The sequence below is a fragment of the Coregonus clupeaformis genome, chromosome 6, assembly GCF_020615455.1.
Source record: "Coregonus clupeaformis isolate EN_2021a chromosome 6, ASM2061545v1, whole genome shotgun sequence".
Lineage (NCBI taxonomy): Eukaryota > Metazoa > Chordata > Actinopteri > Salmoniformes > Salmonidae > Coregonus > Coregonus clupeaformis.
Window position 1 is genome coordinate 35,260,079 of NC_059197.1, and position 20,871 is coordinate 35,280,949.

A 20,871-nucleotide genomic window follows, 5' to 3' on the forward strand; every position below is an offset into this window, starting at 1 on the left:
TATAGGTGTTAACAAAGTAGTATGGTGAAGGTATAGCAGGAAATGAATGTTTTCAAACAGAATGGACATTCCCCTGTTGAAATGAATATCAACGAGCCTTAAATCACGATATGAGTAAGTGTCAGTTCATATTTGTCCATCATGTGTTTCTTGGTGCTTTCTATTTGGACATCATGTGTTTCTTGGTGTTTCTCTCTGGTCTCAGGAGGATGATGAAACACTTTGGAGCGAACAGACAGAACAGCAGCCCAAAGCTGGAAGCTAAGATGGCGAATATCTCCACAGCTACAGTGTACTTCCCAGGAGAGCTGACGTAGGCTGGGATGAAGGAGATCCACACGGCACAGAAGATCAGCATGCTGAAGGTGATGAACTTGGCCTCGTTGAAGTTGTCAGGGAGTTTCCTGGCCAGGAAGGCTAAGAGGAGACAGAGGGAGGCCAGCAGGCCGATGTACCCCAGCACCAGAGAGAAACCGACCACAGAGCCCACTTCACACTCCAGGACCACCCTCGGCCCCCGACCCTCTCTGCCGCCCCTCTCAGCCGGCCGGGGTGGCGCTAGGGACAGCCACAGCACACAGATCAGCACCTGTGGAAGGGAAAGGAGTTGGAAGGAAAAAGCAAGCACAGTTACCATGACAACATGTAATATGGCCAGTGAAGGAAATAATTCAATTCCAATAGAATATAGTGAAAACTAGATGTTCACCTGGATGAGTGTGCAGAGGGAAATACCCATCCTCTGCTGGGCGGGGCTGAAGTATCTCATCAGGTTCTCTCCAGGCAGAGTGGCCCTGAAGGCCACCAGCACCACCACAGTCCTGCTGAGCAGACAGGAGATGGAAAACACAAAGCTTATACCAAACAGGGTGTGTCTCAGCATGCACGTCCACGGCTTCGGCCGGCCAATGAAAACCAGCGCACACAGGAAGCAGAGCTTGAGTGACAACAGGAGCAGGAAGCTGAGCTCAGAGTTGTTGGCTTTCACCTGGAACGAGATAGAGAATTATAATTTAGACTGAGTGATAAATCATCAATCTCATCCTTATATGACACAATCTCCTCTCTGTCCAGTACCTCTATATATAATCATATGATTCAACTCACCAGGGCCGTGTGACGGTGGTAGAGGAAGGTGGCCAGGGCGCTGGATGTGAGCGATGCCCCTGAAACTGAGATGACGGACAGGATGACGCCCATGGTGTCGCTGTAGGAGAGGAAGTCCACCAGCTGGGGGACGCAGGCCGTACGATCAGGGTTGGACCAGAACCGCTCTGGACACCTGCTACACTCAACTGACCCTGACAGAGAAGGAAGAGAAATCAAGAGTCCGAATCAGGACCAGTCAGGATCAGGACCAGTCAGAATCAGGACCAGTCAGGATCAGGACCAGTCAGGATCAGGACCAGTCAGGATCAGGACCAGTCAGGATCAGGACCAGTCAGGATCAGGACCAGTCAGGATCAGGACCAGTCAGGAATGAGGCAAAATATGAATTGGAATGAGAAAAGTTGATAGACTACCTGTTGTGTTGCTGATCTCTCCCTCAGCGCAGGACACACAGTCAAAGCAGCACACAGGCCTCCCCTTCTGCACCACATGCCTGGTACCAGGGGGACAGGCAGCACTGCATATAGACACAGGGACCTACCAGAGGGTGGGGAGACGCAGTCACCATCATCACCATCATCATCATCATGATCATCATCATTATTACACACACACACAGGCAGGCTCGCTATGTGAGGAATCTGACCACACAAATATCTCACATTCAGTAGCATGTTGATGACAGAGCTTTCTGTCTGAGCTAACATTCTCCTGTTATGTGGTATTTTTGGCTGTCTTTCTCTTTGCTGTATGTCTGCCTCAGGGTGAGAAACTAAACAAGTCTCTCTCTCACACACACATACACACGCATGCACATACACATGCACATACACACACACGCACACACACACACACTCCTCTCTGCCTCAGAGAAACCAAGCTAAATGATTCTCACCTCATCTCCGCTGCCCCCACCCCACACCACTTTCTCCATATTGATGTGAAACTGGTCGTCCGCTCCCACTGAAGACAGAAAATGGCCGACCTGGACAAACTCTGCTGTCCCCTTAGGGGTCACATGCCAGTTGATGATGTCATAAGAGCCAGGCGGATCACCATTCATGTCGAAGTGGAACGAATCCCCCACAGGAGTACTGAAGTTCACTCCCCTCAGATAATGAACAATCTCAAAGAAAAAATGAAATTGAAACAGGATTAAGAGTTAGAAACAATTGTCTTTAGGACTCAAACCTTACAAAGTGTTTCCACTGTATCGTCATTGGAAACATTAGTATTGTTAACTTGAAAACAGATCCACATGGTATTGTCACCTGGCTGGGCTGAAGCTTCCAGATGTCAGGGCACTGTCCACCATTAAAGGGTCCCTCCCCTGGTCGACAGGCCAACATGTCCTGTATGGCATGGGCGATGGCGTATACAGCCTTGTACACATTATAGCTGGCTCTCAGCTGAGACACGTCAGCATACTGGCTCTCCCCCTCACCTAGGATTGACACTTTATTTTACCAAGAAAACATCGGGAATGGATCAGGACACAAAAACAGAGCATTAGTTGTAAACTCTCCCTCACCTATGACCTCTGTACCAGTACACTGTCTCCTGGACGACTGGGTCATGCTGAGGTCAACCCCCAGAGAACACCCAAACATCTCCTCCCACAATTCCCTCAGGAATGGGTCGGACTTCTGGTAGTCCCCATCAGGACGGAGGCGTGTTAGGAAAGGCCCCAGGCTGGGAATTATAGCTTTCTTCAGGGCAAATCCGATGGTGCCGGAAAGAGATGGCAGGTTTTTAGGGGAGGAGAGAGTAGAGTAGGTTACCCAGGCCTCTGAGGCGATCCACTGCCTATCTGTTATGTTCTGACGGACAACCTCTTCCAACAGGGCCTGGAGAATGACGTGGTTAAAAAGATCAAGATAGTCAAGTTGAAATACATGATTATCAATTTGAAAATACTTGTGTCAATAAAGGGCATCAAGACATGGTAGGACAAAAACACTCTGCTACAGCTGTGTAATAAAATAATTAACAATACTCTGACCAGTAACTGCTTACCCGTGCATCCTGTGCGATAGCGAATGTCACGACCACTCTGGCAGTAGATCCTCTGATGGTGTCCACGATGTGCCTGATCCGTCTCTGAGATGGTACCTTGGGGATGACCATCAGTGAGAGAGAGAGGGAAGAGAGTCAGAGGAAATCAGAGAGAGAGTTTTCTATTTTAGATTAGAAGAGAGGGGGAGGCAGATTAAAAGAGAGAGAGAAAGAGAGAGTCTATTGTCAGATCGTCAGAATGAGGTCGTACCTTGGGGATGACCTCTGAGTAGGCGACACACACCCCAGACCCCTGGAGCTCTTGGAGAAGCATCTGAACCCCAAACTTGCCATAGTCATCATCCCCAGACACCAGCCCCACCCACACCCAGCCCAGCAGACGCAGCAGCCTGGCCATGCCCCGAGCCTGGAAGGCATCGCTGGGTATCGTACGGAAGAACGACGGGTACCTCCAGGTGTCACTCAAACACGCACAGGAGGCATAATAGCTCACCTTGGAAAGAACAGAGAGAGAGAGTCAGGGAGAATTCTCATTTGTAAGACTCACAGAGCAGATGGAGAGGGGAAAGTGAACATTACAGACAGAGAGTCATCTAGATAGATATTGAAATGTATATGTAAGAGAGTCATCATCCCTTTCCATCACAGTCTGTAATCCAACCCCATGCCTCACCATGGGTAAATCAAACGGCCCGAGGGTGTGTGCCACCACGATGGAGGCTGAGGAGCGGGCATCACCGATGATGACGGGCACCTCAGGGGTTGCTCCACACTCTGTGCCCGCTACGGAGGCCTCCTGGCCGGTCACCATGGCTAGGGCTGCCCCCAGAGTGGTACTCTCTGCCAGGCATGTGTCAGCAGCCAGGAACCCCAGGGTGAGGTTAGGCAGGAGGGCTGGGTCACGGTTGATCTCCTCCACCGCAAAGATCATAGTCTGGAGCCAGCGGTAAGCACGCTGGTTGAAACTGACAGATGGAGGAAAGGAAGAGACAGGGAGAGAGGAGGTAACTGAATACACTTTACACAAGTGAAAACAGTGACACAAAGCTGTCATCACACAATACTTGGGAGTTGCGTACATTGTACATGTCGCATTTCCCTCAATACTCCTGAACTCCTGCTCTGGTAGAGGGGCTTCCACATGGACGGGGAACAGGCCCCCAATCACCACATCTCCTGCCCGATAAACACTGCCCGAGATGGGCTTAGCCATCAGCCGACAGGCCCCCCCTCCACCTCCAGACTGACCCCAGACAGACCCAGGGACAGGGAGGCAGCAGAGCAGCCACAGCCAGCACCAGAGGCACATCACCTGGATAGAAACAAGGCTGAGGACTGGGAAAGTCCGTCACCTGGAGGAGAGGGACCAAACCAAGACCTTACAGACAGAACACTGAGTAGATAGAATGACATGAACAAAAACCGCTAACAATAAAGAGATACACCACAGACACCTGTAACCAGACATTTGAATGAAACAACAGTGATAGACACACAAAACCTTGTTCTACCTCTGCCCTACCTAGCAACAGTAAAGCTGATCCTGGTGAGACAGACAGAGAGAGAGAGAGAGAGAGAGAGAGAGAGAGAGATGATGATCGGTCTGTCAGTCTGGCATCTCCTGCAGGGAGTGTGAGAGTGAAAGAGGGAGAGGAAGAGGAGAGAAGGGGAGCTGCTGATATAGGGAGAAATGAGCCCCCGGCTAAAAAACAAGCACACAGCTTGTATGGACGGGAGGAGCAGGAGGGGGTTAATTGGGGGCTTGTTACTGGAGGATAACTTGGGGAACAGGTAATTGGAGTAATTGGAGTAATTGGAGAAAGCCTATGAGGGTGATGTTATTGAAGTTGATGTATTAGGTCAGGTGATGCAAGAGAGAGGGGGGGTTGGGGGGGAGTGAAGAAATAAAGAAATAAAAAAAGAAATAAAGAAATATTCATTTTGTTTCTCTAAACTCTCAGTTGTCCCTGAGCTGTAGCAATAACAGCAGGTTGTTGTGGGGGATAATTACATGTAATTGGAGAATGACTGTGACTCAGAAGTTAATCACCTTAATTACAACAGTCTGACAATGTGAGGTCATGAATCTCATCCTCCTATTCTCTCTCTCTTTTATCTCTACCCCTCTCTCTCTCTCTCTCTCTCTCTCTCTCTCTCTCTCTCTCTCTCTCTCTCTCTCTCTCTCTCTCTCTCTCTCTCTCTCTCTCTCTCTCTCTCTCTCTCTCTCTCTCTCTCTCTCTCTCTCTCTCTCTCTCTCTCTCTCTCTCCTCTAGTCTCCTTCTCTACTCTCCCTCTCTCCTCTACTCTCCCTCTCTCCTCTACTCTCCCTCTCTCCTCTAATCTCCTCCTCTACTCTCCCTCTCTCCTCCACTCTCTTCATCTACTCTCCCTCTCTCCTCTACTCTACTCTCCTTCTCCCCTCTACTCTCACTCTCTCCTCTACTCTCCTTCTCTACTCTCCCTCTCTCTACTCTCCATATCTCCTCTACTCTCCTCCTCTACTCTCACTCTCTCCTCTACTCTCCCTCTCTCCTCTACTCTCCCTCTCTCCCCTACTCCCCTCCTCTACTCTCACTCTCTCCTCTACTCTCCTTCTCTACTCTCCCTCTCTCTCTACTCTCCATATCTCCTCTACTCTCCTCCTCTACTCTCCCTCTCTCCTCTACTCTCCCTCTCTCCTCTACTCTCCCTCTCTCCCCTACTCTCCTCCTCTACTCTCCCTCTCCCCTTTACTCTTCTCCTCTACTCTCCTCCTCTACTCTATTCTCCTTCTCTACTCTCCCTCTCTCCTCTAATCTCCTCCTCTACTCTCCCTCTCTCCTCTAATCTCCTCCTCTACTCTCACTCTCTCTACTCTCCTCCTCTACTCTCCCTATCTCCTCTACTCTCCCCCTGTCCTCTACTCTCCCTCTCTCCTCTACTCTCCCTCTCTCCCTGACTCTCCTCCTCTACTCCCCCTCTCCCCTTTACTCTTCTCCTCTACTCTCCTCCTCTACTCTATTCTCCTTCTCTACTCTCCCTCTCCCTCTACTCTCCTTCTCTACTCTCCCTCTCTCCTCTACTCTCACTCTCCCCTTTACTCTTCTCCTCTACTCTCCTCCTCTACTCTATTCTCCTTCTCTACTCTCCCTCTCCCTCTACTCTCCTTCTCTACTCTCCCTCTCTCCTCTACTCTACTCTCCTTCTATACTCTCCCTCTCTCCTCTACTCTCCTTCTCTACTCTCCCTCTCTCTACTCTCCATATCTCCTCTACTCTCCTCCTCTACTCTCCCTCTCTCCTCTACTCTCCTCCTCTACTCTCCCTCTCTACTCTACTCTCCTCCTCTACTCTCCCTTTCTCCTCTACTCTCCTCCTCTACTCTCCCTCTCTCCTCTATTTTCCTCCTCTACTCTCCCTCTCTCCTCTACTCTCCCTCTCCTCCTCTACTCTCCCTCTCTCCTCTATTTTCCTCTTCTTCTCTCCCTCTCTCCTCCACTCTCTTCATCTACTCTCCCTCTCTCCTCTACTCTACTCTCCTTCTATACCCTCCCTTACTCCTCTACTCTCCCTCTCCCCTCTACTCTCCTCCTCTACTCTATACTCCTTATCTACTCTCCCTCTCTCCTTTACTATCCTCCTCTACTCTCACTCTCTCCTCTACTCTCCCCCTGTCCTCTACTCTCCCTCTCTCCTCTACTCTCACTCTCTCCTCTACTCTCCTCCTCTACTCTCCTTCTCTCCTCTACTCTCCCTCTCTCCTCTAATCTCCTCTTCTACTCTCCCTCTCTCCTCCACTCTCCTTCTATACTCTCCCTCTCCCCTCTACTCTCTCCTTTACTCTCCTTCTCTACACTCCCTCTCTCCTCTACACTCCCTATCTCCTCTACTCTTCTCCTCTACTCTCCCTCTCTCCCCTATTCTCCTTCTCTACTCTCCCTCTCTCCTCTAATCTCCTCCTATATTCTCACTCTCTCTACTCTCCTCCTCTACTCTCCCTATCTCCTCTACTCTCCCCCTGTCCTCTACTCTCCCTCTCTCCTCTACTCTCTTCCTTTACTCTCCTTCTCTACTCTCCCTCACTCCTCCTATCCTCTACTCTCCCTCTCTCCTCTATTTACCTCTTCTACTCTACCTCTCTACTCCACACTCTTCATCTACTCTCCCTCTCTCCTCTACTCTACTCTCCTTCTATACTCTCCCTCTCTCCTCTACTCTCACTCTGTTCTCTATTCTCCTCCTCTACTCTCTCCTCTACTCTCCTCCTCTACTCTCACTCTCTCCTCTACTCTCCCTCTCTCCTCTACTCTCCTCCTCTACTCTCCCTCTCTGATCTACTCTCCTCCTCTACTCTCCCTCTCTCCTCTACTCTCCCTCTCTCCCCTATTCTCCTTCTCTACTCTCCCTCTCTCCTTTACTCTCCTCCTCTACTCTCCCTCTCTCCTCTAATCTCCTCCTCTACTCTCACTCTCTCTACTCTCCTCCTCTACTCTCCCTATCTCCTCTACTCTACCCCTGTCCTCTACTCTCCTTCTCTACTCTCCCTCTCTCCTCTACTCTCCTTCTCTACTCTCCCTCTCTCCTCTACTCTCCTCACTCCTCACCCTCTCTCCTCTACTCTCCTCATCTACTCTCCCTCTCTCCTCTACTCTCCTCCTCTACTCTCCCTCTCTCCTATATTTTCCTCTTCTAGTCTCCCTCTCTCCTCCAATCTCCTCCTCTACTCTCCCTCTCTCCTCCAATCTCCTCCTCTACTCTCCCTCTCTCCTCTACTCTCCCTCACTCCTCTACTCTCCTCATCTACTCTCCCTCTCTCCTCCACTCTCCTCCTCCACTCTCCCCCTCTCCTCTACTCTTCTTCTCTACTCTACTTCTCTCCTCTACTCTCCTCCTCTACTCTCCCTCTCTCCTCTACTCCCCCTCTCTCCTCTACTCTCCTCCTCTACTCTCCCTCTCTCCTCTCCTCTTCTTCTCTACTCTACTTCTCTCCTCTACTCTCCTCTCCTCCTCTACTCTCCCTCTCTCCTCTAATCTTATTCTCTCCTCTCCCTCTCTCCTCTACTCTCCTCATCTACTCTCCCTCTATCCTCTACTCTCCTCCTCTACTCTCCCTCTCTCCTCTATTTTCCTCTTCTACTCTCCCTCTCTCCTCCACTGTCCTCCTCTACTTTACTCTCCTTCTCTCCTCTCCCTCTCTCCTCTCCTCTCCTCCTCTACACTCCCTCTCTCCTCTAATCTCCTCCTCTATTCTCCCTCTCTCCTCTACTCTCCTCATCTACTCTCCCTCTATCCTCTACTCTCCTCCTCTACTCTCCCTCTCTCCTCTATTTTCCTCTTCTACTCTCCCTCTCTCCTCCACTGTCCTCCTCTACTCTACTCTACTCTCCTTCTCTACTCTCCCTCTCTCCTCTACTCTCCTTCTCTACTCTCCCTATCTCCTTTACTCTCCTTCTCTCCTCTCCCTCTCTCCTCTCCTCTCCTCCTCTACTCTCCCTCTCTCCTCTACTCTCCTCATCTACTCTCCCTCTCTCCTCTACTCTCCTATATTTCTCTACTCTCCCTTTCTCCTCTACTCTCCTCCTCTACTCTACTATATTTCTCTACTCTCACTCTCTCCTCTACTCTCCTCCTCTACTCTCCCTCTCTCCTCTAATCTCTTTCTCTACTCTCCCTCTCTCCTCTACTCTCCTTCTCTACTCTCACTCTCTCCTCTACTCTCCTCCTCTACTCTCCCTATCTCCTCTACTCTCCTCCTCTACTCTCCCTCTCTCCTCCACTCTCCTCCTCTACTCTACTCTCCTTCTCTACTCTCACTCACTCCTCTACTCTCCTCCTCTACTCTCCCTCTCTCCTCTCCTCTACTCTCCTCCTCTACTCACTCCTCTACTCTCCCTCTCTCCTCTACTCTCCTCCTCTACTCTCCCTCTATCCTCCACTCTCCTCCTCTACTCTCCCTCTCTCCTCTACTCTCCTCCTCTGCTCTACTCTCCTTATCTACTCCACTCTCTCCTCTACTGTGGTCCTCTGTAGCTCAGCTGGTAGAGCACGGCGCTTGTAACGCCAAGGTAGTGGGTTCGATCCCCGGGACCACCCATACACAAAAATGTATGCACGCATGACTGTAAGTCGCTTTGGATAAAAGCGTCTGCTAAATGGCATATTATTATATTATTTACTCTCCTCCTCTACACTCCCTCTCTCCTCTACTCTCCTCCTCTTCTCTCCCTCTCTCCACTACTCCCCTCCTCTACTCTCCCTCTCTCCGCTAATCTCCTTCTCTACTCTCCCTCTCTCCTCTACTCTCCTCCTCTACTCTCCCTCTATCCTCCACTCTCCTCCTCTACTCTCCTCCTCTACTCTCCTTCTCTCCTCTTCTCTCCCTCTCTCCTCTACTCTCCTCCTCTACACTCCCTCTCTCCTCTACTCTCCTCCTCTACTCTCCCTCACTCCTCTTCTCTCCCTCTCTCCTCTACTCTCCTCCTCTACACTCCCTCTCTCCTCTACTCTCCTCCTCTACTTTCCCTCTCTCCTCTACTGCCCTCATCTACTCTCCCTCTCTCCTCTAATCTCCTTCTCTACTCTCCCTCTCTCCTCTACTCTCCTCCTCTACTCTCCCTCTCTCCTCCACTCTCCTCCTCTACTCTCCCTCTCTCCTCTCCTCTACTCTCCTCCTCTACTCTCTCCTCTACTCTCCTCCTCTACTCTCCCTCTATCCTCCACTCTCCTTCTCTACTCTCCCTCTCTCCTCTACTCTCCTCCTCTACTCTCCTTCTCTCCTCTATTCTCCTCCTCTACTCTCTCCTCTACTCTCCCTCTCTCCTCTCTACTCTCCCTCTTTCCTCTACTCTTCCTCTCTCCTCTACTCTCCCTCTCTCCTCTACTCTCCTCCTCTACTCTCCTTCTCTCCTCTATTCTCCTCCTATACTCTCTCCTCTACTCTCCCTCTCTCCTCTCCTCTCCTTCCTCTACTCTCCTTCTCTACTCTCCCTCACTCCTCTCCTCTCCCTCTCTCCTCTACTCTCCTCCTCTACTCTACTCTCCTTCTCTACTCTCCCTCACTCCTCTACTCTACCTCTCTCCTCTACTCTCCCCCTCTCCTCAACTCTCTCTCTACGCTTCCTCTCTCCACTACTCTCCCTCTCTCCTCTACTCTCCTTCTCTCCTCTACTCTCCTCATCTACTCTCCTTCTCTCCTCTACTCTCCTCCTCTACTCTCCATCTCTCCTCTATTTTCCTCTTCTACTCTCCCTTTCTCCTCCTCTCACTTCATCTACTCTCCCTAACTCATCTATTCTCCTCCCTTCCTCTACTCTCCTTCTATACTCTCCATCTCTCCTCTACTCTCCCTTTGTCCTCTACTCGCCTTCTCTACTCTCCCTCTCTCCTTTACTCTCCCTCTCCCCTCAACTCTCCTCCTCTACTCTCTGTCTCTCCTCTAATCTCCTCCTCTACTCTCCCTCTCTCCTCTACTCTCCTCCTCTACTCTCCCTCTCTCCTCTACTCTTCTTCTCTACTCTACCTTTCTCCTCTATTCTCCTTCTCTACTCTCCCTCTCTCCTCTACTCTCCTCCTCTACTCTCCTTCTCTCCTCTATTCTCCTCCTCTACTCTCTCCTCTACTCTCCCTCTCTCCTCTCCCTCTCTTCTTTACTCTCCCTCTCTACTCTACTCTACTTCTCTCCTCTACTCTCCTCCTCTACTCTCCCTCTCTCCTCTATTTTCCTCTTCTACTCTCCCTCTCTCCTCCTCTCTCTTCATCTACTCTCCCTCTCTCCTCTACTCGCCTTCTCTACTCTCCCTCTCTCTCTACTCTCCCTCTCTCCTCTACTCCCCCTCTCCTCAACTCTCTCTCTCTACTCTCCCTCTCTCTCTACTCTCCATCTCTCCTCTACTCTCCATCTGTCCTCTATTCTCCTCCTCTAATCTCCCTCTATCCTCTACCCCCCTCCTCTGCTCTCCCTCTCTCCTCTATTTTCCTCTTCTACTCTCCCTCTCTCCTCTACTCTCCTCCCTTACTCTACTCTCCTTCTATACTCTCCATCTCTCCTCTACTCTTCCTCTCTCCTCTTCTCTCCTCCTCTACTCTCCCTCTCTCCTCTACTCTCCTCCTCTACTCTCCCTCTCTCCTCTAATCTCCTCCTCTACTCTCACTCTCTCCTCTACTCTCCCTCTCTCCTCTAATCTCCTCCTCTACTCTCCCTCTATCCTTTACTTTCATCCTCTACTCTCCCTCTCTCCTCTACTCTCCCTCTGTCCTCTATTCTCCTCCTCTACTCTCCCTCTATCCTCTACTCTCCTCCTCTACTCTCCTCTGTCCTCTATTTTCCTCTTCTACTCTCCCTCTCTCCTCCTCTCTCTTCATCTACTCTCCCCCTCTCCTCTACTCTCCTCCCTTACTCTACTCTCCTTCTCTACTCTCCCTCTCGCTCTACTCTCCCTCTCTCCTCTACTCTCCCTCTCTCCTCTACTCTCCCTCTGTCCTCTATTCTCCTCCTCTACTCTCCCTCTATCCTCTACTCTCCTCCTCTACTCTCCCTCTCTCCTCTATTTTCCTCTTCTACTCTCCCTCTCTCCTCTACTCTCCTCCCTTACTCTACTCTCCTTCTATACTCTCCATCTCTCCTCTACTCTCCCTCTGTCCTCTACTCTCTCCTCTACTCGCCTTCTCTACTCTCCCTTTCCTCCTCTACTCTCCCTCTCTCCTCTATTTTCCTCTTCTACTCTCCCCCTCTCCTCTACTCTCCTCCCTTACTCTACTCTCCTTCTCTACTCTCCCTCTCTCTCTACTCTCCCTCTATCCTCTACTTTCATCCTCTACTCTCCCTTCTCTCCTCAACTCTCTCTCTACTCTCCCTCTCTCCTCTACTCTCCCTCTCTCCTCTACTCTCCCTCTGTCCTCTATTCTCCTCCTCTACTCTCCCTCTATCCTCTACTCTCCTCCTCTACTCTCCTCTCTTCTCTATTTTCCTCTTCTACTCTCCCTCTCTCCTCCTCTCTCTTCATCTACTCTCCCCCTCTCCTCTACTCTCCTCCTCTACTCTCCCTCACTCCTCTACTCTCCCTCTCTCCTCTACTCTCCCTCTCTCCTCTACTCTACTCTCCTCCTCTACTCTCCTTCTCTACTCTCCCTCTCTGCTCTACTCTCCCTCTCTCCTCTACTCTCCTCCTCTACTCTCCTTCTCTACTCTCCCTCACTCCTCTACTCTCCCTCTCTCCTCTACTCTCCTCCTCTACTCTACTCTCCTTCTCTACTCTTTGGATAGGTCTCCATGCTCCTCTTCACCTGCCTAGCTGTCTGTATGTGACCTCACTGGGCCTTGGATTGGAGCTCCAGGCCTCCCTGGGGACAGAGAGGGGAATGCACCCCAGCTGGAGGTACTGCTCCTGGGGGAGATCTGAAGAGGAGCCCTGGGTCTTTCACTGCTGGGTGTAGACTCACAGAGAAATGGTTGTTATGGAAACAGCTATCCTCCCTTTTGATTTCCAAAACGTGGGTTCTGTATTTTGATGTGACCCCTGATACACTCAGCCACACACTTTAAGTTCTGGCTGTCTGCATTTACTTGACTTTTCACATGGTCTCCCACTGTAGGCCTACAAGTGTGTTGTATAATTACAGTTTTTTACAATCACTTTGGCACTAATTTCAGAACCTTGACGTCATTTTTCAAAACTCTAGACACTAAACTCAAAACGGTCATCACCTGTAACACAGGCTGTCCAATGTTCAAAACATAGCATTGTGCATTCATATCTTTAAAGAAATATTGCACTTGCACAATCACTGGTTCAAAAAACAAATTTATTGTGAAATACCAATGAAACGTTAATTTAAATCACCCACACACAAGCAACCGATAGTTTCACTGTGTCATTGTTCGTACAATCATTAAATATTGTAGTACAAAATAGGTGATACATGTTTCATTATGGTACTACATGTAAATACATCCCTGTAAAAGTACTGCAGTAGTAGAGAGAATACTACAGACACAGTGGAATCATTGAACAAAATCTGAAATATATTGATGAAAAACAATACAGTACTGTAAAACATCAAATGCAGTGTTCCTCAACTTGCTTGCTTGTACTGTAAAAAGCAAAACATAGGAGTGATTACTGTACTTCTACATTTTCATCAACTCTGTCTTATGGATTTGGCCACAGGTTCTCATCTACATCACAATGGATGTTTTCATTAGCCAAACATCTTGGAAAAAACTTCGGGCATGGCGAATCCAGGCCTGACACTGGTCTGCCGTGATGTCATTGCATGCGTCATCCATCGCCTGGAGAAGAGTGACTTGTTCATGAGGGCGCCTATCATAAACCTTCCATCTCCATGTGGAAAGGAGAGTATGGGGGTAAATACAGGGTGGTAAATTGTGCATGGGCCTGAAACCATGAGCATGGTGGAACCTGACATTATCCCACACAATGACATAGGTCACGTCATCAGCTCTACAGACCTGATCGAGCTCATCAAGGAAGGTTACAAGGAGAGCTGCATTATATGACCCAATATGAGGTCTGCGTCCCACCACACCATCTTCTGATATAGCCGCACACATTGTAATGTTGGCCCCACGTTGTCCAGGTACTTGGATGGTTGCCCGCTGGCCAATGAAATTCCGACCTCTCCTCCTTGTCTTGGCCAGGTTAAAGCCTGCCTCATCCAAATATATGAATATGTGATGGTTGTTATCAGCATCCAGCTCCATCACCCTCTAAAAATACATTTTGGAAAGAGATTTACTGATTACTGTACAATGTAGAATTATTAGGGAATTTTATTACAACAGCCATCTTGAAACTGAACATACCTGAACATACTCAGTCCTCATTTGCTTCACTCTGTCTGCATTTCTTTCAAAAGGCACACGGTATAGTTGTTTTAAAGACACCTGGTGCCTTTTCAGCATGCGTGCAATTGTCGGCAAACTTATGGATTCCACATTGTTAAACATGTCTTCATTGTCCAAGATATGCAGGCGAATGTCTGTAAGGCGAATATCATTTCTGGCCCGAACCAAATTGACCACAGCCTGCTCTTGTTGGTCAGTCAGAATTTTGCCTCTGCCTCCCCTATTTGGCCTAGTCTCAATTCTACAGGAAACATTACAGTAAGAAGACACTTGGTCACATCACCTACTCTGTGATACACATTGGTATGCAGTCATTTGACAATTGAGAGAAGCATAATGTTTAGTGCATGCTGACTACTTACCGGTTCTCATTGCGGAAAGTTCTAATTATTGAGGCCACGGTTGACCTTCTGAGGTTTGGTGGTATCATTGTAGCCGCCCCAGTCATTGTCATGCCATGATTTATGACATGGTCTACAACTATTGCTCGGATTTCATTGGACACTCTGCTGTTGCTGCCGCTGTCTTGGTCCGTGGCCTTGTCCTCTACCACGTTCCCCCACACCTCTCAAACGAGGCCCATGACCACCTCTCAGAAGGGGTGCTTGTCCCCTGCCATTCCTTTGACCAACACGTCTTCCTCATCTTCCTCCCACCACTGCTTGACCTCTATTGTGACCTGGATCACCTGCCGGCTCCATGTTACAGTACGTATCGCTATGTTGTTGCAAGTGGATCCCAATCAATTCCAGTTCCACAATGTGAACTCAATCATCAGTAACAAGTTGGCAGAATTGGAGAAGCAATTACAAGGGCCTGCATCCATACAGTGCAGTACTGTCAATACTGTAAATAGTCTGAAAAGGTGGTACATGGGACCATAGAAACGGTGTCTGATAAAGAATGATGATGAAATATTACATCCATAGATAATGTAGTCTAATTGGTTCATGCTCCACGCTAATTGGTGACAATGAATCTCGTTATCTTGAAACTTTCATGATCTAAACATGGGATATTGTTTGTCTGTTTCCATACGACTATGCATTAAGAGTAATGCAACAGTTACTTAGCATTTTGAGCAGTTGTATCAATTGATAGTTGGATAATTGTAATGAAATGAATAGACACTCATCTGAAATGTAATGTGTGAATTGCCTTTTGAAATAGTAGTTATTTGATGTTAAGCTGTGTCATATTGAACAGGTGTCACGCCCTGGCTCTGGGGACTCTTAATTGTTGAGCCAGGGTGTGGATGTTCTATGTTTAGTTTTTCTATGTTTGGTTCTAGATCGTTTAGTTTCTATGTTGGCCAGGGTGGTTCCCAATCAGAGACAGCTGTAGCTCGTTGTCTCTGATTGGGGTCCATACTTAGGCAGCCTGTTGGCATGTTAGTTTGTGGGATCTTGATCCGTTAAGGTTTGTTGTGTATAACCTAGGACTTCACATATCGTTCATTTGTTGTTTTGTTCGTGTGTTGTGTACTTAATAAAGTATGTACGCTTATCACGCTGCGCCTTGGTCCGTATCCTCCATTAACGATCGGACAGAAGATCCCACCACAAGAGGACCAAGCAGCGTGCCCAGGAGGAGAAGAGGGCGATGTCTCAGGTGGGCGAATGGTGGTCATGGGAGGAGATATTCGCGGGCAGAGGGCCATGGGCAAAGGTAAATGCCCAGGCAGGAGAGGAGAAACGGCGCCAACCGTGCCGACGACGGACACGCGAGAGGCAACCCCAAGACATTTTTGGGGGGGGGCACACGGCGTGGACGACGGGGCTGCTGGAGGCAGCTACAGGGCCAATCTGCGGACTAGGAGAGGAAGCCACTAGGTTACGGGGGCCATTGGTCATGAGGGAGAAGGAGAGTGTAGAGGCACGGCGAGAGGTACTGGTTAGGCAGCAGAGGGAGCGGAGGTTTATAAGGAAACCCAGTCCCGCTCCTCGCACCAAGCAAGTGGTGTGTGTCACCAGTCCGGTCCGGCCCGTTCCTGATCCCCGCACAAGGCCAGTGGTGTGTGTTCCCAGTACGGTCCGGCCTGTTCCTGTCCCTCGCACCAAGCCTGTGGTGCGCGTCGCCAACCGGTCCGGCCTGTTCCTGCTCCCGCACCAAGCCTGTGGTGCGCGTCGCCAACCGGTCCGGCCTGTTCCTGCTCCCGCACCAAGCCTGTGGTGCGCGTCGCCAGCCCGGTCCGGCCTGTTCCTCCTCCCCGCACCAAGCCTGTGGTGCGCGTCGCCAGCCCGGTCCGGCCCGTTCCTGCTCCCCGCACCAAGCTAGTGGTGCGCGTCGTCAGCCCGGTCCGGCCCGTTCCTACTCCCCGCACCAAGCCTGTGGTGCGCGTCGCCAGCCCGGTCCGGCCCGTTCCTGCTCCCCGCAGCAAGCCAGTGGTGCGCGTCACCAGCCCGGTCCGGCCTGTTCCTGCTCCCCGCACCAAGCCAATGGTGCGCGTCGCCAGCCCGGTCCGGCCTGTTCCTGCTCCCCGCACAAAGCCAGTGGTGCGCGGCGCCAGCCCGGTCCGGCCTGTTCCTGCTCCCGCACCAAGCCAGTGGTGCGCGTCGCCAGCCCGGTCCGGCCTGTGCCTGCTCCCCGCACCAAGCCTGTGGTGCGCGTCGTCAGCCCGGTCCGGCCCGTTCCTGCTCCCAGTGGTGCGCGTCGCCAGCCCGGTCCGGCCTATTCCTGCTCCCCGCACCAAGCCAGTGGTGCGCGTCGTCAGCCCGGTCCGGCCCGTTCCTGCTCCCTGCACCAAGCCAGTGGTGCGCGTCGTCAGTCCGGCACGGCCCATGCCTGTTCCACCGGTGTTCAGTCCAGCTCCGGCCAGACCAGACCAGGGGCGCAATGGGGGGGTAGAGAGAGAGTGGTGGTCACGCCGGGAGCCGGATCCGCCTCCGAGGCGGAATGCCCACCCGGCCCCTACCCTGTTGTGTTGGTGTGGCGCGGTCGCAGTCTGCGCCTTTGGTGGGGGGGGGGGTACTGTCACGCCCTGGCTCTGGGGTCTCTTAATTGTTGAGCCAGGGTGTGGATGTTCTATGTTTAGTTTTTCTATGTTTGGTTCTAGATCGTTTAGTTTCTATGTTGGCCAGGGTGGTTCCCAATCAGAGACAGCTGTAGCTCGTTGTCTCTGATTGGGGTCCATACTTAGGCAGCCTGTTGGCATGTTAGTTTGTGGGATCTTGATCCGTTAAGGTTTGTTGTGTATAACCTAGGACTTCACGTATCGTTCATTTGTTGTTTTGTTCGTGTGTTGTGTACTTAATAAAGTATGTACGCTTATCACGCTGCGCCTTGGTCCGTATCCTCCATTAATGATCGTGACAACAGGTGATTTTTGTTAAATGAACAAATTATCTTAGTTTTATGTGTATTGTATCCAAGCAATTGAAAAAAGTGTTAGAGTTTTGAAAAATGTACATTTTGATCAGTGGTTGTGAGTTTTGTGTCTAGAGTTTTGAAAAATGACGTCAAGGTTTTGAAATTAGTGCCAAAGTGATTGTAAAAAACTGTAATGTGTGTTTGTAGAGCGAGTATCCTTTAGAGGTGTGAGGGTCATTTCATAGGAAATGGGGCCAATGGGGATGTGTGTGTACTCTCCATGAGTCATTCGGTGTGTGTGTTTTCTGCCAGAGTGTGTTTGTGTCTGTGTGTACGTGCGTGTGTGTGTGTGTGTTTTCTGCCAGAGTGTGTTTGTGTCTGTGTGTACGTGCGTGCGTGTGTGTGTGTTTTCTGCCAGAGTGTGTTTGTGTCTGTGTGTACGTGCGTGTGTGTGTGTGTGTTTTCTGCCAGAGTGTGTTTGTGTCTGTGTGTACGTGCGTGTGTGTGTGTGTGTTTTCTGCCAGAGTGTGTTTGTGTCTGTGTGTACGTGTGTGCGTGTGTGTTTTCTGCCAGAGTGTGTTTGTGTCTGTGTGTATGTGCGTGCGTGCGTGCGTGTGTGTTTGAGGTTAGTCTCATATTAGAAGCTGCGTCCGGTGGGGACTGAGGGTGTATTCACCCCCTGCTCAGTCCATAGCTGCCCGGCCAGATGTAAACATCAAGTCGTCTGTGTTCTCATACAGTAGGATCCAAGGTGACCAGAAGGTCAGTGAGGAAGAACTATGAGGACAAGAGGTAAGATACTTCTTCAATACTCTCTCTTCAAACTGTGCAATGAGTGAGTGAGTGAGTGAGTGAGTGAGTGAGTGAGTGAGTGAGTGAGTGAGTGAGTGAGTGAGTGAGTGAGTGAGTGAGTGAGTGAGTGAGTGAGTCAGTGAGTGAGTGAGTGAGTGAGTCAGTGAGTGAGTGAGTGAGTGTGTCAGTGAGTCAGTGAGTCAGTGAGTGAGTGAGTGAGTGAGTGAGTGAGGGGGAATGGGAGCTACAGGATGGGAGCTGGGGAATTGGAGTAGGGGTATGGGAGCTGTGTGTCTGTGTGTGTCAGTGTGTGTGTGTGTGTGTGTGTGTCAGTGTGTGTGTGTGTGTGTGTGTGTGTCTGTGTGTCTGTGTGTGTGTGTGTGCGTGTGTGTGTATGTCTGTCTGTGTGTGTGTGTCTGTGTGTGTGTGTGTGTCCGTGTGTGTGTGTGTGTCTGTGTGTCTGTGTGTGTTTGTCTGTGTGTGTGTGTGTGTGTGTTTGTGCATGTGTGTGTGTCTGTGTAAGTGTGTCTGTGTGTTCGTGTGTATCTGTATGAGAAAATGTATTTTACAGTAAGGTGGTTATGAACAACTCTCTCCCAACAGGAGAGAATTCTAGTCCTTGTGCTTTACTGTATGTAGGAAGCTTAACAGAAGACAATGAACCCATCTCCTACAGGAAGCTTAACAGAAGACAATGAACCCATCTCCTACAGGAGGCTTAACAGAAGACAATGAACCCATCTCCTACAGGAGGCTTAACAGAAGACAATGAACCCATCTCCTACAGGAGGCTTAACAGAAGACAATGAACCCATCTCCTACAGGAGGCTTAACAGAAGACAATGAACCCACCTCCTACAGGAGGCTTAACAGAAGACAATGAACCCATCTCCTACAGGAGGCTTAACAGAAGACAATGAACCCATCTCCTACAGGAGGCTTAACAGAAGACAATGAACCCACCTCCTACAGGAGGCTTAACAGAAGACAATGAACCCATCTCCTACAGGAGGCTTAACAGAAGACATAGTACCAAGGACACTGTGTTTTTTTCTGTCTTAGCAAATATGTACAATGTGCATTTCTTGACATGCCAAAAGTATAGATTTGTTGTTACAGTGGGATCTATACTGCAATATGATCTGTCTAACTGCTCCGTCTCACAGCTGAAAAGGTCTTCGATCCACCTATAATTGGGTACCTCTGAATTGAAGTGTGTGTGTATATATGTGTGTGTGTGTGCGTGTGTGTGTGCGTGTGTGTGTGCGTGTTAGTTTGTGTGCGTGTGTGTGTGTCACACATTTGGTAATACCTATCCAAAACATCAGATGTGATGATGTGGTTGCCATGGTTACTCATAATCCCCCATCATTTAAAAAAAAAAAAAAGGACTTCCCATAAGCAAGAGTACGAGCACTTCTCTTGAAGGAGAGATGGAGGAGGTTAGAGACAAAGAGGGAAGAGAAGGATGACATTTGACACGACAACTTTAGAGGAGGTCGTGAGTTTAACCTGACATCGATGGATAGACTATCTACAGTATGTAGTAATACTGTAAATCACTAACTTGTGGCGGGGTCTGCTCCTACAACGTACCACCCATTTTCTTCACACATTTCTTCAATATCATTCATATGAAATGGTCAAAATAAAAGTCCCTTGAAATAGATATTTATTTGCCCAGTGGACATTTGAATTCATACCCAACCCTGTGAAACAGCGTACCAGGCTGAGGGCAGCACAGAGTAGTGGTTAGTGACTGTACTGAGTGTTTCGGATTCTCTTTCTTCATCTTTCATAAAAGATGCCACTGGAATTATCAGCATCATCTTATTGAATTATGAGATTTTCTGTGACGATATCCGGGAGAAGGCAGATCTGAAGTAAACAGACTAACTGTCCTACAACCTGTCCAAACATTGTAATAACTCTCAGACTAACCAGTCTTATACTGTCACACGTTAGGTAGCTACATGGCAGCCTGATGAACACTTTGGCTCAATGTTAATGGAAATGTTAGTTGTCAGCTGGTAGATTAGATTAGATTAGATTAGATTTGAGTCATTTAGCAGACGCTCTTATCCAGCGCGATTTACAGTTAGCGCGTTATGCTCTACCAACTGAGCATGAGAGGAATGTGTCAGTCTAGCTGTGTTGCTGCTGTTACCCGATGCTGCAGCACACGTCACGACAGAGTTTGCAAAACAATCCCATTGATACAAATAATGATGATATAGTTCTGTCAGTAAGCCTACTTTGCAGTTTTGCATTTATTGAGAATATTTTTCAGTCTACCCAAAAGACGCCGGTTATCGTTAGCATCGCTAACTGGCTACATACGGACTCATAGACAAATGAGCGCCCTAAACAGACAGGGGCAATATTGCTGGAAATTAATTGGCAGATAATGTGTGTTACGTTTGGCTTTTTAAGCCAATAGTGGCTAACCAGGGGTGGGATAATGTAAATGTGGCTTTGATTGGATGGTAGCCGGGAGCTTTATGTTTATGACAGTTTGCGATGGAACACAGGAAGAAAAAGCATGCACTTTCAGAATTGATTGGTGTGCTACTCATAGGTGGGCTGGTAGCTACTGGTACCTCACGATTCGACCTGTTGGAGACCCCTGATGTAGAGATTATCCAGACTCCAGAGCAATATATACAGATCTAGGGTTTACTGGTAGGGTTCATTAGGTTGAAAGTCAGGGTTGGGGAATAACTGATAACAAAAAAAAACTATAACTGTAATCAGTTATGTTACCAGCAAAAATATTGTAATCAGATTACAGATAGTTTTGAA

General features: G+C 49.3%; 1 protein-coding gene across 1 annotated transcript; it reads right to left on the minus strand.

Annotated features, from left to right (window-relative positions):
* On the minus strand, positions 1-4,435 carry LOC121568302 (extracellular calcium-sensing receptor-like). The gene is made up of 11 exons (XM_045220974.1): positions 4,206-4,435; positions 3,800-4,091; positions 3,377-3,619; positions 3,127-3,222; positions 2,642-2,957; positions 2,382-2,554; positions 2,006-2,236; positions 1,524-1,647; positions 1,108-1,301; positions 710-988; positions 1-589 (listed from the first exon to the last, which is right to left on the minus strand). The coding sequence occupies exons 1-11, from the start codon at positions 4,433-4,435 to the stop codon at positions 161-163; spliced, it is 2,607 nt and encodes an 868-aa protein (XP_045076909.1). The 3' UTR covers positions 1-160.
* Positions 4,436-20,871: the final 16,436 nt, after the last annotated feature.